The 20,733-nt window shown below is 33.3% G+C and overlaps 3 protein-coding genes across 4 annotated transcripts; 2 read left to right on the forward strand and 1 right to left on the reverse strand.

The window, feature by feature from the left end:
* The first annotated feature begins 432 nt into the window (after positions 1–432).
* Positions 433–4,233, forward strand: LOC11436552 (glucose-1-phosphate adenylyltransferase small subunit 2, chloroplastic). The gene is made up of 9 exons (XM_003601432.4): positions 433–778; positions 1,669–1,965; positions 2,072–2,341; positions 2,434–2,613; positions 2,725–2,828; positions 2,934–3,045; positions 3,195–3,293; positions 3,399–3,518; positions 3,729–4,233. Exons 1-9 carry the CDS (start codon positions 533–535, stop codon positions 3,843–3,845), a joined length of 1,545 nt encoding a protein of 514 aa, XP_003601480.1. The 5' UTR covers positions 433–532; the 3' UTR covers positions 3,846–4,233.
* Positions 4,234–4,967: 734 nt separating this feature from the next.
* Positions 4,968–9,617, reverse strand: LOC11429054 (uncharacterized). Its single transcript, XM_003601433.4, has 4 exons — positions 8,228–9,617; positions 7,388–7,460; positions 6,719–6,857; positions 4,968–5,275 (listed from the first exon to the last, which is right to left on the reverse strand). The coding sequence occupies exons 1-4, from the start codon at positions 9,064–9,066 to the stop codon at positions 5,265–5,267; spliced, it is 1,062 nt and encodes a 353-aa protein (XP_003601481.2). The 5' UTR covers positions 9,067–9,617; the 3' UTR covers positions 4,968–5,264.
* A 6,165-nt stretch (positions 9,618–15,782) lies between these two features.
* Positions 15,783–20,516, forward strand: LOC11436998 (vacuolar cation/proton exchanger 5). Of its 2 annotated transcripts, XM_003601435.4 has the most exons (13): positions 15,783–15,986; positions 16,110–16,195; positions 16,628–16,885; positions 16,971–17,038; positions 17,480–17,508; positions 17,738–17,934; positions 18,023–18,235; positions 18,342–18,476; positions 18,683–18,799; positions 19,071–19,124; positions 19,392–19,508; positions 19,824–19,920; positions 20,039–20,516. In XM_003601435.4, exons 2-13 carry the CDS (start codon positions 16,178–16,180, stop codon positions 20,065–20,067), a joined length of 1,332 nt encoding a protein of 443 aa, XP_003601483.3. In that variant the 5' UTR covers positions 15,783–15,986; positions 16,110–16,177; the 3' UTR covers positions 20,068–20,516. The 2 variants fall into 2 exon arrangements, with proteins under 2 accessions (XP_003601483.3, XP_039687495.1); XM_039831561.1 differs by lacking the exon at positions 16,628–16,885 and having other exon boundaries at positions 15,784–15,986.
* The last annotated feature ends 217 nt before the right edge of the window (positions 20,517–20,733 follow it).

Below are 20,733 nucleotides of genomic sequence, written 5' to 3' on the forward strand. Positions count from 1 at the left end.
ATAGAAGGTAAGACTAAAAATGTAAAAAACATGATAGTTTAGGACGATTTTGTTCGATTTGAAAGAGGCGGGACCATTTTCGTGAGCTGATCAAAATGCGAGGACCAAAAATGTAATTAAGCTTTTTTTTATCAAATAAACTAATGGCTGGAGCTCACACATTTTAAATATAAAGAAGTAGGGTGTTCAAAGTCCCTATATATAACATACAATGTCCTTAAAAAAAAAAACATACAATGTCGCTACAAACTAAGCTAAACACACGGATAAACCAACTAATTTTTTTTTTTTCCTTTCTTAAACAACATAAATAAATAAATAAAGTGGTATATATGGGGTAAAAATCGAATCATGAATGATGAATATATTATAAATAAATAATAATAAATAAACATTGTACCAAAAATAACATAAGTAAGAGATGAATGTAGAGCCACACATTGATTTATTTCTTTGTCTTTGCATTGCAATTGCAACAGAGTGAGTGAGAGAATTCACACACACTCAGTACAGACCTCGAAGAGCCATCTATATGGCTTCAATGGCTTCGATCGGTGTTCTCAAAGTACCTTCTTCTTCATCCTCATCTTCTTCTTCATCATCATCCAAAGCCATTGCACGCAACCTCTCATTCACTTCATCACAGCTCTGTGGTGATAAGATCACCACAGTTTCAACAAGAAGAAGCTATGGATGCAGCAAACCCTTCATTGTTTCTCCTAAGGCTGTTTCTGATTCCAAAAACTCTCAGACTTGTCTTGATCCAGATGCTAGCAGAGTTAGTTGACTTGTCTTTACTTTTGTTTTCCGACTTTGACTATTTTTGGTTTGAGTGTAGTGAGAGATAGAGAAAGTGGGGTATGTTTGAAATGAGAAAAATCAATCTTTTGTTTGTTTTCGCAATGTTTTAGCAATTGGGTATGCATAATTGGAGTTTGTTGATGATGGGTTTTCTTGAATATTGTAATGTGTTTTTGGGTTTCTTAAATTAGATCAGATTGGAAAAATGATGAGTTTTTGACATAAAATTGAAATTTTAATTGAGTAAGATGTTACGTGTTTGATGGGTTGAGTTTCTTTATTTGAGTTTTTGTATGTGGTTGGTTCTGACTCAATTTGTATGCTTTTTTAAATATGTTTTGTTGAGTTTACCTCATATGATTGATAATGTCAAGTCCATGACATTATTTGCATTATCACACTAATTTGAAATGATCCAAATCTATGAAGCACGGATAAAGACACGGACAGTGACACGCCGACACCGATAATAATTTGAGAATATAACATAATTCAATGGAATCATATGTGTCATTGTCATGTCGGTGTCGTACACGGACGCATGTCCGACACGGGGACACACCTAATCCAAGGAATGTCCGTGCTTCATATTCAAAATGCAAACTTGCCTGTTTCCTCATTGTTTGTGCAATTGATTAATGATTGTGCATAGTAGGAGTTTGTTGGTACTTGATTCACACAATATTATCATGTGGCCTCTGGCTGCTAGATTGGTGAAACTTGATGCTAGACCAATACAAAGCAAGAACTATTACATGGAAAATGTTAACCCTGTATTTTTATTTAGGCATATTTGTTAGGAACTATACTTGAATTTGGCAGGGTCAGTTGTGAATGTAATGTAATGATTTTTATGATGGTTTTCAGAGTGTGCTTGGTATTATACTTGGAGGGGGTGCCGGGACGCGTCTTTATCCATTGACCAAGAAGCGGGCAAAACCAGCTGTTCCTCTTGGAGCAAACTATAGGCTGATTGATATCCCTGTCAGCAACTGCCTAAACAGTAACATATCAAAGATCTACGTCCTCACACAATTCAATTCAGCATCCTTGAATAGGCACTTGTCCCGTGCATATGCGAGCAACATGGGTGGTTACAAAAATGAAGGTTTCGTTGAGGTTCTTGCTGCACAGCAGAGTCCTGAGAATCCAAACTGGTTCCAGGTAATAAGCAACCTTATTTATGTTTTCTATTGTTACTGTTTATTGCTATGATCACTTATGGTAGTCTAGAACTATCTTATGATTTTGAATGCTTTCACTATTACAGGGAACTGCAGATGCGGTGAGGCAATATTTATGGCTTTTCGAGGAGCACAATGTTTTGGAATACTTAGTTCTTGCTGGTGACCATTTGTATCGAATGGATTATGAGAGATTTATACAAGCACACAGGGAAAGTGATGCTGATATCACTGTTGCTGCATTGCCAATGGATGAAGCACGTGCCACTGCATTCGGTCTAATGAAGATTGATGAAGAGGGGCGTATAATTGAATTTGCCGAGAAGCCAAAAGGAGAACAGTTGAAAGCTATGAAAGTGAGGCCATATAATATGCTCTATTTTTATGTTATTATTTGTTCTTTAGTTGTAACTGCTTAAAGATTTCTGCTATGACTTTTCTGTATTAGGTTGATACTACTATTTTGGGTCTCGATGACGAGAGAGCAAAGGAAATGCCTTATATTGCTAGTATGGGTATATATGTTGTAAGCAAACATGTGATGCTAGATCTGCTCCGCGACAAGTTTCCTGGTGCAAACGACTTTGGGAGTGAAGTTATTCCTGGTGCAACTGAACTTGGGATGAGAGTAAGAATTCCTTCTATCTGTTCAATACAAAGAAAATGTGTATAGTTTTGCTAGAAAAGTTTTTCAGATCTTTAGCAACTGTATCATTGACGTATTTGTGAATCTGCTTAGGTGCAAGCTTATTTATACGATGGATACTGGGAAGACATCGGTACAATTGAGGCTTTCTATAATGCAAATCTGGGAATCACCAAAAAGCCAGTACCGGATTTTAGGTAAGTCAATGTTTGGCCTTTTATTTATTCATCCTACTGTCTGTTTTATTTTAACCATAATAACAGTCAGCTTGTGTTTAATGTTTGTTGGGACATTGGTTGCAGTTTCTATGATCGTTCATCTCCAATCTACACCCAACCTCGGTATTTGCCTCCATCTAAGATGCTTGATGCTGATATCACCGATAGTGTTATTGGTGAAGGATGTGTAATTAAGGCAAGCTTTTCCAAAAATTTCATATTTTTCCTTAGTCCATTGTTACTAGTATGGCACAAATTTGTACATTTCTTGGCAAAGATATCTAAATGAATGAGACTAGTTAATTTTTTGAAAAACAACCTTATTTTCAATATTTTGTTCCACAGAACTGCAAAATTCATCATTCTGTGGTTGGGCTGCGATCTTGCATATCAGAAGGTGCAATTATTGAGGACACATTGTTAATGGGGGCAGATTATTATGAGGTAACATTGCTAAATAGCTGTCACATTGTTAAGTTAATAGGAATTGACTTTAGTTTGACTAGAAGTGCTAACTTCAGTATTGGTTTTCTGATTGGTGTGCTGCAGACAGATGCTGATAGGAGGTTTTTGGCTGCTAAAGGCAGTGTTCCGATTGGTATTGGCAAGAATTCTCATATCAAAAGGGCAATTATTGACAAGAATGCTAGAATTGGAGACGATGTGAAGGTTATATACAGTCTCATCAGAATTTTTTTCTCAATCATATTCTTTCTTTCCAGTCTAAACTGCACTGTTCTCTCTTTTTTCCCTATCTTGCTCCACATGCATGCTGGAAGAGTGAGGGAGATGGGGTTTACAAAACTAACTTTTTGATATTTAATCAAGTTTACATGGAAAAACATTCACTCATAACTTTCATCTTGTTTCAATTCTCAGATCATTAACAGTGACAATGTGCAAGAAGCTGCAAGGGAAACCGAAGGTTATTTCATAAAAAGTGGGATTGTCACAGTAATCAAGGATGCATTGATTCCAAGTGGAACTGTCATCTAAAGTCCTCTCTAGTCTCAACTATTTCCTCTTGCTGCTGTGCAACACCTCATTTTCACTGCTGGAAGGTGTTACAAGAACAGCTCTGCTTCCGCGCTGGTTTTCTGGTGCACATTATATTTGGCTCGAAAGTATATAGAGTAGAAGACTCTTTTGGTAGTCATGATGTAAATTTAATTATTCGGTCAAATAAAAGCTTCTTTAGTCTGCAATGCATGCTCTTTTGTAGTTTATCAGAAGGGTGGAATAATATTCACTTAAAACAATGAAAAGGAATACAATAAAAGCGTTGGACACTAGCTTCTGCTGATGTAATTTGCTTCTTGTAGGTCTTTCAAGACCTTTTTCTTTTCTATTTCAACTCAACTAATAGATATTAATTCACCTTTTGTAACTTTCTAAGACACTTGGCCAGTTAATTTGTTATGCATACCTTTTGCTAAGTGGAGTGAGGGCAGAACAGAAAATATAATTGAGCCAGAGAATAGATATGTTAATCATATTTCTTTATCTTGATTATTGGAATGCTCTCCAACGACGGATGGAATATAAATTGAATTTTACGAACCCAGTTGATAAAATTTTGTTTAGGTCAGAGAAAGAAAACTATTGAGAAAATGACTTTGTTATAGGGACACTGATAAGTTGTTTGATGCTTGAGTTTTCGTTAGTGTTACAAGTTTCAACATCTTTTGAAACATGCAACGATTCCTAAAATTCAGTTGTAGTCCCATATTCAAAATGACGTGTTTTTATTTTCCAATTTTTTATGTATGCTGATTTTCATGATCTCTGAATATTTCGTTAGAATTCCCTTTGATGTTTTTGCTTCAAGGGAATGCACATTCCCACAAAATAAAGGAACACAAATGACATTTAAAATCAGAGACAATAACAAAAATTTAAGACCCGAAAAACATATTTAATCCAAAAATTTACATTATCAATGTGTAATTACACAAGATTGTTTTGCTTCTATAAAGATTACTAGTTGTTGAGAGAATTTTAGCCATTTTATAACATCATGTGTTTGCCAACTATTTAGACTATCATTTAAGTTCAATTTTTACCTCTATTGAACCAGTGTATCACAAATTCCTTTGTTCGAATATTCAGCGCATCATATGACTTCAAAAACTAAAAGTTGGTGATTAAATTTTCCGAACTAGGATATTTAGTTAATAGAATATCCCATTTTCACAGTTCTTCGTACAGTTGATATAATTAAGTCAGAGGTAAATTGAAATGACTTCGAACACAATTATTGGAGGCAATCAATTATATACATAGAACTCCATAAAAAACATGACTAGGTCATCAAATTTCATTAGCAACTCCTATCCTTCCTCCACTTTTTGCTGTAATGTAATCAAAACTCCCCTGTTGGTTGTTACCGGTAAGTAACTCAGGTCTGCACAACTTCTACTTGCATCCTGTGTAGCAAAACGGTTATTATTTCAAATAATCTAAAAGAAGTTCATAGTCATCTAAATCATAATCTTATGGCTACATTTCTGTGAATATTAGTTGAAACATGCATTTTGAATATAAAGCTACTAACTTCTATTATTTCAGGCAATGTAACCCGAGGGTGAGTGTGGTAAAAAGGAGAAAAAAGGAGAAAGTATGTTAAAATACTAATAACAGTTTAATGGTTCTTTCAGACAATAAAGAGGAAAGGAAACCTTCAGTCACTATCAATTTTTTTTAGGGAAAACAGAATTTAGCTAGGGAATGGAGGACGGAGACAGACGAATACAGTTGGAATAAAGGAAAAAAAAAACTAGATGAAACAAAAGAGCATTTGCAACTGGCACATATGCAAAGAGAAAAAAATTCTTTATTGGGTCGCCGCTCAATGTGAGAAAGAAAAGGGTGAAAAGGATCTGAATACACCTCTCAAGGAAAATTAGAGAGCTGTTTCTTACTCTCCCACTTTCTCTTCACAAGTTTTTCACCCCTCTACCACTTCTCTAGCCCTCCCTTATACTCCTTCCCCCTCCTAACTGTTATACAGTTCAGTCATAACAGCCTACAACTATTTCTCCCAACTACTGAACCGACTTCTAGAAGGTGTAATGGTACAAGTAGGTAGCATTATCCCCAATTTCTCATCATATTCTTCATATCATACAGCCTCTTTTACCAATGGTCTTGTATAAAGAAGCTACATACTAAGGCCTTCTAATAACAAATCCCCAGACAAATGTCAAAACAAGTTCGCAAGCTGAAAACTTGCATGTTCCTCTCCAACAAAAGGCACAAGATGATTGCATAAATGAATATCATGAAATAATCCTCTCATTTTCACAAAATACTTAATATAGAATCGTCAAAAAGGTACTCAAGAATACTAAAATGATTGTTCCAAAGAAATTAGAAAAGTGATTATTTTCCAACGCAGGAAAAAATGCCTTACTCTTTAGGAGTTCATTTTGAATATTAAGCAAACATCACATCAGAATAGAGGGCCCTGTCGTACTTTAAATATGCAGTAACTAAAAGTCATCAGTGTTACTTCGATTAACAAGACTGACAATACCCTATGAAAGTGTGTGGCAGACAGTATGTGCATACGAGAGCAAAAGTGTAATGAAATATCAAGGTGGGTGAGTGGATGCATAGAAAAAAGATGAATTGTAAATAATGCATCTGAAAGAAAGTTGGAAGAACACCTATTAAGAAGAGACAAAAACATTTTCCCCAAAAAAAATTCTTTTGTATGTTTGTTTATCCATGAAATTTCCAATAAAGCTACCTCATAGCAGAAAACCCAAAGTTTCCAGGACATACGATACAATATAAAACAAGAAATAATGAAATATAACCTAGAAATTCACTAATTATAAATATCAGTTGTATCTTGGTAATTTAACCTTGCTTGGAGGTAATTTTCCTCCATTTATCCTTGAGATCAACAGGAGTACGAGTCTTATCAAACACGCAGCAACCAAATTCTAAAATTTTCCTCCAAGGTATATTCTGATCTTCTGTTGCAAACTTCAACACTCCTTCCTGCAATGCAAAAAATAAAAGTAACTATTAATTGAGAAATGAAGACCTTGAGCAGTTATAATAGCTAAGATGAGTGTAGTTCTTGCCCAGTGGTATGAGTTTGGGACACCAAAAGAGTAATACGTAGATTTAAGATCTGATCCATGCTACTTACAAATCCCCCTCCCCCTGACAAATTAACCACCAAGAATTTTCCTATAGAAAATAAAGCTAAGACGAATACTCTATACCTTGATCAAATGTAAGCATACCATAATTGATTATATCTGCTTTACAACTTTAACGTTCATAACAATTTCTGAGAAACTTAAAATGTTTACCAGGAAGTTTTAAACTAACAACAACAACCAAGCCTTATCCCACTAAGTGGGGTCGGCTACAAGGACCAAATTACGCCATAATGTTCGATCATAAAAGAGATGGATCATGCATTGTTCTTTCCGTAATTAAACCAGAAGCCATCCAAAATCAAGTCAGAAGTAAAGGAATTAAATTAGAGCATGATATCAATAAGGCATTGCAATGAAAACCTTGAGAACTTTTTCTTCTTCAGCTGTCCAATTCAATCTCTTACGTTTTCCAGTCAGTATATTCTGCTTCGTGCTGCAGTAAAAAACAATAACTCATTTACACAACCAACAATACCTAAAGACAAATCAACTCTCCATCAAAATATCAGCTCTATTCTACAAAACACTGACAGAAAAAACGGATATCAAATACAACACTGACACGTAGACACGAGTAATAAGCTGATAAAATAGAACTGATCGAATGACGAATATAACCACATTTGGGGTCTGTTTGGTAAGCCACATATTCGAGCTTATAGCTTATGTCTTATAAGCTCATTTGATTAAAAAAGACACGTTAGGTAACTGTCACTTTCTCACGAGCTTATAGCTTATTTTTACTAGCTTATAGCAATTTTTAATAAGCTAATTCAAGTAGCTTATAGCTTATCATATTTTTATCACAATTTTACCCTTGTAGCCTTAATTGAAAAATAATTAAACATTAATTAAATATATCTTATTTATGTCATTTCATACTTATAAACTAGTTCAACCACTAATGCTATCAAACACTAAAATTCAATCATCTAGCTTATCTGCTAAGCTAGCTTATCAGCTATCCACTATAAGTTCATTCACTATAAGCTAGCTTATCAAGCTATTCGCTATTTTTTTACCAAATAGAGCCTTATCACGCCTTCAATCTAAAGTGTCAGTGCTACATAAGATATAACTACTACTACTACTACTTAATTGGTGTTTACATGAGAAATTAAACTAAAATTGAACAAATCAACAAAAACATGAATAATCAAATTTCACATTCATTGAACTTCAGGTTGATGAATGACTCACACTCGCTTTCGTAGACTTGAAGTTCTGGAGCTAGTAACTTCCTCCTCGTCTATGTCATCACCACCACCACTACCACCACCACCACCACCATTTTTCCGTTCCCTGAGCAATGCTTTTTTCACAGGAGCAGCCTTACGTTTAACACTGGCACGAACTTTCTTCTCCGCCACCGAAACCTCATAATCAGAATCTTTAGTTTCACTCACTGAACTACCTGATACAGAAACCTTTTCTTCATCGTTTTCCTTATCATTATTACTTTCCTCTTCAGAATGAGAAACTTTTGGTTCATCCACTTCCGGTTCATTCGCTTCCGGTTCATTCCGGTTTACATGATCCTGAACCGTTTCCGGTTCTGGTTCAACAGGTTGCTCTTCCTTATCCTTATGCACTGTTTGGTGTTTTTCTAAAAAGCTAGAAAGGGCTTTCTTCGCTAGAACCGCTTTTTCTCTTAACTCTCGAGTTTTCTTCAACGCGCGCTTGTACGCACAATAAGGACAAAAGAAGTTTCCAGAATCATCGAATTTAGGTTCGGAACCGATGCAAGTGACGTGGACAGAAACGGGGCAATCGGTTTGGGAACATACGAGCAATTCGCCTCCGAGTTTGTTGCAGGTAATGCAAATGTTATCGTCTAAGGAATCAACGGGTACGGTTTCGGGAACGGAATCGGGAAATGGAGTGTGAGTGTGGTGGTTGTCATCGCCGTCGCTGTTGCTGTTGTAGACGGTTGCATTGTGGTCGTCGTTGGTGGTGGAGAGGAGAGGAATGGGAGAGGCGGTTGAAGGTGTTATACTACGGCGGTGGCGAATACCGCTGACGACGGATTTTTTTCTCATCGCTCACAATTCTTGTGCTTTTTCAGAGGGAAAAAGACGAATGATTCTAAAACCCAGAAAAACACCCAAAAATATTTTAAAAATATGAATTATTGTTTTTAATAAATTTTAATGAGAATTGCTAAGGACACACCACTAACACTCTCTTATAACACACATATCAATGACAATTAACCACATCACCCGCTTATTTTAATTCCTTGACTGGTAACCGGTACTAGAGGTTGCTAAATGACATTTTTTATTTTAGGGTTAATAGGTTTTTATCCCCCTGCCATTTGGGCGTCTTTTGGTTTACCCCCCTATGAAAAAAAACTTGGAGATTCCCCCCTGTAAAATAAAGATTCTTTGGTTTACCCCCCTACAGCCAACAGTCAGCATCTGACTGGATAAATTTAATGATTTGGCATGCTGACTATGTAACGATGGGTGACGTGGCACTGCCACATCATAATTTTTTATTTTTATAAAAATGGATTTTAGATGAAATACCTAAAATACCCTTAATGATAAATTAAAAAAAAAAAAAAAAACCATTTCTTTTTCTCTCTTCTTCTCTGCGTAAATCCCCTTCTCTTCTCTCCCATCTTCTGTTTTTGTTCTTCCTTTTCTTCTTCTTGAACTTCTCTTTCATTAACAACATCATCTTTTTGTTCTTCATTTTCTTCTTATTGAACTTCTCTTTCATTAACAACATCATCAAATCTAAAAGGGGGAAGGAATTTCTGTCAACTTTAAATTAAACCACAGCCCTCTTTTCATAAACAACACAACAACACAAATCTAATATTTCATTAAAAAAATCCAAACATAATAACACAACCGATCCATGTCGAATTTTTGTGCTTTCTTGGTTTTTTCTTCTTCTTTATTCATCCCTTTTTATTTTTTGGTTTGTGATTTGTATAACAAAAGGATTAAGAACCCATATTGTATGTTTGTGTTTGAGAAGAAGTGGAATGCCTATGTTTGAGATTTGGAGAAGAAAATGGGTTGTTTGTGTGTTGTTGTTGATTGAATCCGATTCAACCCATTCAAATCCGAATTCGGTGGTGGATTTGGAGAAGAAAATGAGTTGTTTGGATTTGTCAATGACTTTTACGGCGACGGTTGGTATTTGCCGAGGATGATGTGTAACGGCAGTGATGGTGGCGGTGACGGTGGTGATTGTTGCCACCGTTTCATTTTGTTTGGTGAGAGAGGAAAAGAGAGAAATGGGACTGTGTGTTTGTGGAGGGTGTTTTCTGATTTTTTTTTCTTCTAGGTTTTGTGAAGTTTTTAGGTTGAAGATGTTGTGTTGATGATGGTGAAGAACAGAAGAAGAGGCTCGATTTAGGAGAAGAGAAAAAAATTTTGGAATTTTTAATTTATCACTAGGGGTATTTTAGGTATTTCACGTTTTAAACATACTTTTAAAAATTAAAAATTATGACGTGTCAGTGCCACGTCACCCATCGTTAAACAGTCAGCATGCCAAATCATCAAATTTATCCAGTCAGATGCTGACTGTTGGCTGTAGGGGGGTAAACCAAAGAATCTTTATTTTACAGGGGGGAATCTCCAAGTTTTTTTTTCATAGGGGGGTAAACCAAAAGACGCTCAAATGGCAGGGGGGTAAAAGCCTATTAACCCTTTATTTTATTTTACTGCAACTCATCGTTTGTCTATGAATTAAAAAACAAAGACAAAAGATCTAAAACTTCTTCCAGCCTGTCCACTGCTCCTTTCCATCCGATCTGTCCATTGCTCATGCCATCCTTCTCTGCCGCACAAGATCTATATCTTTCTCGTTTGATTTGACCCATCTCGTCTCTTTTTCATTCCGATCTTGTCTTCGTTTTCTCATTTTATTGATTTTGTTGGGGTGGAGATTGCACGATTCAAATTTAGTAAAGTTTTATTTGTTTGATTGATAAAATCTAAAGAATGCTTTTGCACATTATATTGAAGGCTTAAACTCACTTTTTACCCCCTAAGTTTGCAAAAGTTGCAATTTTGGCACCCTATTAGAAAAAATGGCAAAAGCTACCCCCCATGTTTTCCCCCTTTTGCAAAACGTCGATTTTGACCGAGTCAACCATATGTGGCATGCCACATGTGTAAATTTTTAATTAAAAAATATTAAAATTGTCACGTGTGTATCTTTTGAATTAAAAAAAAATAAAAAATGGAGAGGCACGTGAGTGAGAGAGTCTCTATGCTCTCTCTTCTTTCTTTTCCTCCCAATTCTTTCTTCTTCTTCCTTCTTTCCTAATTGCCGCCTCCCTCTTCCCTTTTTCCGGCCATCCAACATGGTGCTTCCAACCATCCTTTGTCAAACAAAATACATAATATTTATTCACCCTTCCTTCTCTATCTCATCATAAATTTATTTTTGGATTGAAGATATTTTGAGTTTTCAAACCACCACCTTCATTGTTAGATCTAGACCACCACAAAACGTTTTTCGACAAATTGCCACAATAAAAGTACTCTCCTTCGTATTCCCTACAAAACCCACAAAAAATCATGTTTGGATGACATTTCTCCGACGACCACCGCACCGGAAAACATCACCACCACGCCGGAATTTAAATCTATTGTTTTCAGTTTGTTTTCCAGAAGCTACACTTCTTATGACAGTTGCCGATGATGAACTGCTACCTTTTTCCATGGATTGCTTCTCAGTGTTGATAATTTTAATAATTTGCAAGTCTTGGTTAGGAAAGAAGGAAGAGGAAGAAAGAATTGGAAGATTTTTTTTTTGCAAAATGCATTCTTTCCAGCATTATGGACAAAAGAAACAACAATGGTGTTATGTTCATTCACTCACGTGCCCTCTCTTCTTAATTTTAATTTTTTATTTCTTTAATTATACATGTGGAATTTATGGATTAAAAAAAATAAAAAATAAAAAATAAAATATCCAGGTGGCATGCCACATATGGTTGACTCGGTCAAAATCGACGTTTTGCAAAAGGGGGAAAACATGGGGGTAACTTTTGCCATTTTTTTAATAGGGGGTAAAATTTGCAACTTTTGCAAACTTAGGGGGTAAAAAGTGAATTTAAGCCTATTTTGAAAGGGTACAACTTATACAAAAACTTAGGGTCTTTTTGGGAAACCCAAAAAAAGAGCTTTTAGCTTTTAGCTTATAGCTTATAAGCTCGTTTGACAAAAAAAGCTCTGTTTGGTAATACTTTTTCACCATGAGCTTATAGCTTATTTCACGAGCTTATAAGCTATTTTTCAGAAGCTATTCCAAGTAGCGTTTGAGCTTATAGCTTATAGCTTCTCACTTTTTCTTCCAATTTTACCCTTATTATTTCATTTAAATTGTATTTTTATCCATTATAATTTTTATAATTAGTTACGTAATAAAGACTACTATCCCTTTATTCCAATTTTTGTATATATATCAACTGGCCTTTTTTTTTTTTTGGAAAAAATATATACCTTTGTTTTTTTTTACGAAACAAAATACTATTATTCTATTAGTGTTACTTTTTTTTTTTTTTTTGAGGTAAGTGTTATTTTCTTTATTCTCTGTTATTAGTATTACTCTATTAGTGCTACCTTTTTTTTTTTTTTTTTTTTTGAGGTAAATGTTATTTCCTTTATAAAGTAGAAACACTTAAATGATAATAAATATAAGATAAAATTTTAGTGAATAAAATTTAATTTAATTTATAATACATATGATATATTAAATTAATAAATTTAAAGTATTTTTTTAAAGAAAAATTAGTTTACAAAATTACAAATACTTAAATTAATGATATAATTTTTATTATGAATTAAGAATACCCTTTATGTCATTTTACATTTATCAGCTAGTTAAACCGCTATTTTTACCAAACACTTCAGTTAGCTTATCAGCTAAAAGCTATCAGTTAGCTTATCAGCTATCCGCTATTTTTACCAAACAGAGCCTTAGAGATTGAAAAGTATGGTTACGTTCCATTATTTTTTTCTCTTATGCATCTTTTGTTTTGTTTTGCTTTATGAAAGCAAACCATTTCTGTGAAGTGACCCAGTTTTGTGGGAAGTTGAGTGCAGTGCAGAAGATGAACAATTAAAATCTTTAATAATAATAAAAATAAAATAAATGGAAACACTCACAAGGGTGAAACTGGTTTGTAGGTAAAACTAATTAAAAGAGTTGATGACATGGTGGATCGTTATTGGATGTGTTAAAAGAGAGTGTTAGTGGATTTAGGGTTTAGGCAAATCACATTAAGTGAAACTTGCCAAACAAGCTAAAGAATTGACACGGTCCAATAGATGTGTAACGAGTTGTCAAAATAATATATCAATGAGTAAACAGTCAATTTTCCTCTTGAAATCGTAAGTTTCGCCAATTCCCCTATGAAATTAACAAAACTTCAATTACCCCCCTAAAATTGCATAACGTTAATCAATTTACCCCCTCCGTCAAATTTTTCTGTTAGCTGTTTACGGTTAAGATCAAATACCCCCTCTGAAATTTTGCACTTATGTGCAAAATGCCCCTTAAACTTGATTTTTTTTTTTTATCCTTGACTCAAAAGATATTAAAGGCAAACAATTAACAATTATTGATCATATAAATCTTTATGGAATGTATGTTTATGCAGCTATTGGTCATATAAATCTTTATGGAAGATATATTACTCTCATGTGTTTTAAATATATATATATAGAAGATTTTTTTTTACACAAGTTGGTAATTATGTTAGAGTATGCAATCATAAAGTATACAAGTCTTTGATAATTGTGTATCCATAAAGAAAATTCATAGGTTAATATCTGCATAAGGAAGAAGAAACAAGACTTAGGTTTGTGAATTTGCAACTTAATTAATGATATAATTTTTATAATGCAGGAAATGTCATATCTATTAGCTGCAACATGTTAAATAGATTATGTCATAGACCTTCTGCATGAAGCCGGTATATCACATTGTACTACAAAGTTATGTGATAGATATTAATTTTCTGCTGCTATGACATTCTTGTCTTGGTTTATTTCAACAACTTGATATCTTTTTAATGTTTGGTTTTTAGTTTTACCTTCTTTGTAAAAAATTTATTTTGCTCCTTGTTGATAAATATGAAATATAAATGAAAAGACTACACATGACAAAACCATGATTTCTTTGGCATATATTCATTCATTTTCTTGTGAATAGAATTTTTATGACAATAGGTACAATATATTACTTGAAGAACAAAATGTATGATTTTTGGTAAAAAAAAATCTAAAATTTTAAGTTTAGAGGGCATTTTGCACATAAGTGCAAAATTTCAGGGGGGTATTTGATCATAACTGTAAACAGTTAACAGAAAAATTTGACGGAAGGGTAAATTGATTAACGTTATGCAATTTCAGAGAGGTAATTGAAGTTTTGTTAATTTTAGAGGGATAATTGACGAAACTTATAATTTCAGGAGGGAGATTGACTATTTACTGATATATCAATATATCATAAAAAGTTGATTTATTGAATAATTTTTGAATGTGTAACGGGTAGTTAATTTGAAAATGTAATTTTTACAAAGTAGTCTTGTATAATACTTTGGATTCCAAAATAAATTGTCACATTAGATATCAATCTAAAATTTAGATCCGAGCAAATGTTATATTGTTTGCAACGTCTATCATAGTTTGCAACAAAACATATCCTTTGATTGTTTTTTTTAAGGGCGGTCATTTCTATACGGCTTACCAATGAAGGATTATTTGATTCGACGTGGAAATATACCGTATAACTATTATCTGTTCGGATGGCTATGTGAAGGAGGAGAGCGTTGATCATGTATTTGTGGGATGTGGTTTTTACGGTAGCATATGGTCTCTGATTTGGCAACAGAAGTTTATGAGGTGATTCTAGAAAAATTCAGCTTTTGAAACATTTGATTTGGTTGGCTCGTATATGTGTTCTCTAAAAAGAAAGGAATTGTAGCATTTTTCAGCAAAATCAGTTGCCCTTACATCATCTATGTGATAAAGTGAAACTTCTATTTTGTGGTGGTTGAAATCCAAACACAAACACTTAACTTTGATTTTCATCAGTGATGGATAAATCCCTTCTTCTGAAGTTTGAACCTTGTTACCTTGCTAGAACCATGTTTTGCTTCCTAGCTAGGTGTTTCATTGTTTATTTCTTGTAGTTGTTTGGTTTGTAACATAACTTCATATTTTTTTGAGTCTTAGCTTTGCACTCCTTTTGCATGTTAGGATCTCCTCTTCGTTTAATATATTTCAATTTAACTTCTTAAAATAAAAATATTAGATAAGATTAATTTCTATATATCTTCCATGATTCGTTTATAAGGAATTTATTTTAAGTCTCATAAACTACAAATAAGTGTTTTCATATTGTCACATCATACTTATGCAACTCATACATATTTTGCTCCAATAGTAAATAATTAATTAATTTATTTCTACTTAATCTTGTTTCAAATTCAAATATTAATTAATTTATTTCCATAACGTCATATCTTATTAAGATACTTACAATTTTTATGATACAAAACATCACCATTAAACTCATTAGTTTATTAGAAATTAATAGTTCAAATCTTTTTCTTTACGGTAATAATAATCCAAATCTTAATAGTATATATAGTATGTAATGAAATTGTTAGTTGATTAGGTGCTTTGTTTTTATTTAAAATAAAAATAAAAATTGCATTGTTTAGAAAATAAGAGAGAACTAGGCTATGTTTGCGCCATCAGAGCCACGTCGATAATGAGTTTTGATGAATTCTTAATCTCTTCTACGAACTTAGATCTAAAACAAAAGGCAGATTCTATGACCAAAGAACAAGAAAATATAATTTGTTAGTTAAACTTCTCTTAATAAAACTTGTTTATTATCTGCATCCGTTTGAGTTAACTCCCCTTCTGAATATTCATCCACATATAAGTTGGTTTGGACAATGGAATTGTGAAAGGTTAGTTTATACTTTATGTTTTAATTTCATTTTTCTTCTAACTTTCCACTTTCCACAATTATTAAATGTATAAACTTGTGAATTGTGATGATATTTTGTCACGTTCTAATTGTTTTCATGCAGGTGTTAGTTTTTTTATCATTCATTTGGTAAACATTTCTACAAAGAAGACGTGAAATTTTGAAAACAATATGAAGAGGGCTATCTCGGTACGTCGTAACATTTCCTTAATTGCTAACTTACATGCATTCTATGTTGATGTCTAATTGTAAGTACGGTATAGATACACATTCTCTTTATTTCTCAAAAGAAATCGAAGACTCAGTCCCGTGACTATAATCGTGTATATAAAAACTTAATGTATGTCACTAATTCAAGATATGTTTTTATACACACAATTATATCAATGCATTTTTCTACTTTATTTTTTTTTGTTGGCTTTCGCACCGGTTTCCGACTTTGGTGGACGACTAATCTGGCTCATGCGCACTGGCCAAACGTTGTTCCCCTTGGAAATCTAATCCGATATTCCACGGGTACGTCCTTGGAAGAAGCTCCTTGCCACTGGAGCCCAAGCAACTTGGTTTACTTTCTTTATATAGTTAGGAATATCATGTGTTAAGAAAGATATGGTTGTGCAGGTGGGATCTTTAGAGGGAAGAGGTGTGATAGAACTCGAAAACGCGAGCTTACTTAATCCTTCTTCATTTCCTAAAAAAGATGCATCATTTGGAGAAGAAGATTCACCAATTGATCATGAGTATAGGAATTTCTCACAGGATGTAATAAAAATTAAGATGCTTAGTAGCATAAAACTTGTAATCCTTTCAACCAAGATAAACTTACTCCTGCCTTTTGGTCCCATGGCAATTTTGGTAGATAAATTGTTTCATAGTCATGTAAGTTTCTTTGTTCATTTGATTGCTAAATATTCAAATTCAATTGTAAATCATGCTACATTTGATTTCTTCAAATGTGTTTCAGGGTTGGGTCTTTCTTTTTAGCTTATTAGGCATTATACCCTTGGCAGAGCGTTTGGGATATACGACTGAGTAAGTAATTCAAAATTTCACGCTTAAGAGTTTTAACGTTGCTGCATTCCTAGAGTTGGATTCGGACCCAGGATACTAAACATTTATTTTAATTTTTTTGTTGTTGATGGATACTAAGCATTTAATTGCACATAAAACTGTTGCTAACTTTGTTTTTACTAAAATATTAAGAGTGGGAATAATTTTGTGATGTAAGTATTGCAACTAAAATAAAAACCTTATTATAATCATCATTCATAACACCTTAATTCTTACCCCTCTTTTGTGAAGAAGATGAAAAAATGTGACATTTATTCTGTTTTCTCATTATTATTTTGGTATGCATGTTGTAATAAGATCAATCATATGTGATGTTTAATACAACATGCTCAAATGGAATTTCATAGAAACTTAGTTTAAGAATTTGATTATAATGGAAATTTTGGTCTTCCTTTGATGCAGGCAACTAGCTTTCTTTACTGGACCTGCGGGTAATCTTAGGTTTCCCTTCAATTACATCCTAATTTGTTTAACTTTGTGCAAATCTGTTCATTGAAATTCTTCTGAAGTAGCACCACTGCTATAGACATTTAGGGATGTTAATTTGCACCTATAAACGAGAATCTCCGAGGAATTTAAGTGTTTTTGCCAATACTCGCTAACATAATCGTTAGCAGCCTATTTTAATTACTTCATTTCCAATATGACTTTGTGTTGCAGTTGGTGGTCTTTTATACGCCACATTTGGAAATGCAACAGAATTAATTATATCAATTCACGCCCTCAAAAGTGGATTGGTTCGTCTTGTTCAACAATCGCTACTCGGTTCAATTTTATCTAACCTATTGTTAGTGCTTGGATCTGCATTATTTGCTGGTGGATTAGTATTTCATAAGAAGGAACAACTATTTAACCATGTATGGTTTTGTTCAATTCAAACAATTTCGCTTTCTCTGAGTTTATTTTCTTGTATATAGCAGAAAATTGACCTTAACTGATCATCAGGCAGATGCAAACGTGGATTTCGGATTATTATTGATGGCGGTAATGGGACTGTTATTTCCAGCAATTCTCCATGCTACACAAACAGAATCAGAATATGGGACATCTCAGTTATCTCTTTCAAGATTTACTAGTTGCATTATGCTTGTGGCATATGCTTCCTATGTAGTGTTTCAATTGAAGATTCAGAAGAATTTAGAACTTTCAGTTCATGAGGTTAAGCCTTAATTGTTAGTTATTAATGCAAATAATGATATCCAGGTTACAGCGAGAATCGTACTAATATTATTTTTGATCTATAATTGTAATTAATGATTTTTAGGACAAGAATTTCAATGAAGATGCTTCAAATGATGCAGAAACTCCTGAGATTTCAATGTGGGAATCAATGATATGGATTTCAATCTTAACAGGAGGTATATCTATCTTGTCAGAATACTTGGTTAACACCATAGAGGTAAATTAAAATCTTGTTTATTTCATTCCATTATAGAGCATATATCTTTTGTTTGATTTAATATTTTTTTTCTTCCTATTTTCGACTTAATAATAGCATATTCTTTGTCGTCAAAAAAATCTTAATATTTGTTTACTTTTTCCTTCCTAATATTTGTGTTTTTATGGGATAAGTTATTGAAATAACATATAATAAAATATTTTCAGGGGGCATCAAAACAGTTTCAAATGCCAGTGTCATTTCTTAGTGTTATTCTTCTTCCAGCAGTAGGGAATGCTGCTGAGCATGTTGGATCTGTTATGTTTGCTATCAAAGACAAACTTGTAAGTATTTTGACTACTTACAAGTTTCGTGATTTTAACATATATGAAAGGTTTTGTTATAAATTTAAGGGTAAGTTTTGTATTATTTTCCTTTTTTTTAATGTAAAAAAAAAAAGAAAGAAAGAAAGAAAACAACATAAAACTTACCATTAAAAATGGATACATTAAAATGTCACATTTAATTTATATGATGAAAAAATAATCTTAATGATAAATGAATATGAGAAAAATTAAGAGTGTGATTTTCCTCTATAATTCACTGGCTCTGTAGGACATATCGTTGGGCGTGGCTGTAGGATCTTCAATACAAATATCAATGTTTGTGGTAAGATTTTGTCAACGAAATTTCTTATGTTTTTTTGGTTTTTCCATGGTTTGTTATAGTGTTTCATAGTTCCTTAACTGCGGTTTTTACTCTATTTTGTTATGAATCAAGTTTAATGAAGCAAAACAAAACACAAATGTGATTCAGGTTATAGAACTCTTAGGAAATGAAATTGAATATAACTGAATATTTTGAGATACAGATTCTAGCTAACACTCTACTAATCATCTTATTCCATATGAATGGTTATTACTCCACTCCCTGCAGATTCCATTTTGTGTGGTCGTTGGATGGACGATTGAATGTCCTATGGACTTGAATTTTAAGCCTTTCGAGACAACTTCACTTTTCATGTCAGTTATCATAGTTGCCTTCATGTTGCAAGTAAGTCAATCACTGAACTAAATTCCTTCTCCGTAATTTGTTGAGTATACTACAAATGATTTTGTACTAAGTTTTTGTCTTCAGTAATGTCTTATATGAACCACTTATATCTTTATAGACTTGATCTTTACTGTGTTAGGACTATTAGTGTTAATTGTTTAGTTAGTCCTTACTTGGCACGTTACTTGTAATACAAGTAAGAACAGAGACAATTAATCCCTTGTGTAATTGGCTATATATATGCCATGATAGTATCAATAACAAGTGGATAATCACATTTAAACCTTACAACTTGAACTTTGTTTCGAAATGCAGAATGGAACTTCAAACTACTTCAAAGGGATTGTGCTTATTCTTTGCTATTTGATAGTTTCTGCAAGTTTTTTTGAACATATTGATCCTATGTTAGTTGGTGAGTAATGAAACCCTTCCTTCATCTTAAATAGAATATTTGAATTCAATTGTATATGGTTTTATAAAGTATAAGCTCTCAGTGTTTCATTAAAAGCTCCAAATTTTATATTTTTCAGAAGATAATCCCTCGACTGCCGGTCCATAAGAATCAGTTGCCTTTAAGGTCTCTCTTGTTTTCTTTTCTCCCATTTCTGAAACGAAGGATTGGTTTTGCGACTTCGTGGTAAAATATCAAGTTAAAGAATCTTCAAGACCATAGGCTAAAGTCGAAAATAAGATATGTATATCTAACAGAGGAAATCACATCACAAATTAAGAAGCTCATGAATATTGTTCCAGCTTACTGATGTTAAACATTGGTAGATTTTTCGACTTGTCCCCGCTTAAGGTTTATTTTGCACCATTGAGTTGTTGGCTATCTACATTTGATACTCTATTCTTTTTATGTACTACTTTCCAATACTGAAACAAGATGATAGGCAACTGTACTTGTATAAAATAAAAATGATAGGCAAGTGGCAACTGTAGTAACTAGTAACCAAAATCCATGTTGTACTCATGTTCAGTATTATAAATTACATCTATCTATATATATTTACCTTAGTTTTTTTCTCTTAAAATCATGTATAACGTACACATGTACACGTACCTATACTCGTATCTGGCGCATGCCCGTATCCAATACATGCAATGTATGATAATTGATCACGTCAGGTGCAATCACCGACAACGCCCTCGCAACAAATTATGGGTGTCAACATAAATTGTATTAAATTTTAAATTTCTCATTATTTGAAAAATTAAATAAATG

This window comes from Medicago truncatula, chromosome 3 (genome assembly GCF_003473485.1).
Source record: "Medicago truncatula cultivar Jemalong A17 chromosome 3, MtrunA17r5.0-ANR, whole genome shotgun sequence".
Taxonomy (NCBI): domain Eukaryota; kingdom Viridiplantae; phylum Streptophyta; class Magnoliopsida; order Fabales; family Fabaceae; genus Medicago; species Medicago truncatula.

What these genes read in the sequence shown, in the direction of transcription:
- LOC11436998 (XM_003601435.4), top strand. An exon ending in ACTTGGTTAACACCATAGAG is followed by an intron (nt 18,477 to 18,682) that starts GTAAATTAAAAT and finishes AAATATTTTCAG; the next exon opens with GGGGCATCAAAACAGTTTCA. An exon ending in TTGCTATCAAAGACAAACTT is followed by an intron (nt 18,800 to 19,070) that starts GTAAGTATTTTG and finishes CTGGCTCTGTAG; the next exon opens with GACATATCGTTGGGCGTGGC.
- LOC11429054 (XM_003601433.4), bottom strand. Translation starts at nt 9,066, where the DNA reads ATGAGAAAAAAATCCGTCGTCAGCGGTATTCGCCACCGCCGTAGTATA. An exon ending in TCAAGTCTACGAAAGCGAGT is followed by an intron (nt 7,461 to 8,227) that starts GTGAGTCATTCA and finishes TTTTTACTGCAG; the next exon opens with CACGAAGCAGAATATACTGA. An exon ending in AAGAAGAAAAAGTTCTCAAG is followed by an intron (nt 6,858 to 7,387) that starts GTTTTCATTGCA and finishes TTTGCATTGCAG; the next exon opens with GAAGGAGTGTTGAAGTTTGC.
- LOC11436552 (XM_003601432.4), top strand. Translation starts at nt 533, where the DNA reads ATGGCTTCAATGGCTTCGATCGGTGTTCTCAAAGTACCTTCTTCTTCA. An exon ending in CAACTGAACTTGGGATGAGA is followed by an intron (nt 2,614 to 2,724) that starts GTAAGAATTCCT and finishes GAATCTGCTTAG; the next exon opens with GTGCAAGCTTATTTATACGA. An exon ending in TGGGGGCAGATTATTATGAG is followed by an intron (nt 3,294 to 3,398) that starts GTAACATTGCTA and finishes GGTGTGCTGCAG; the next exon opens with ACAGATGCTGATAGGAGGTT.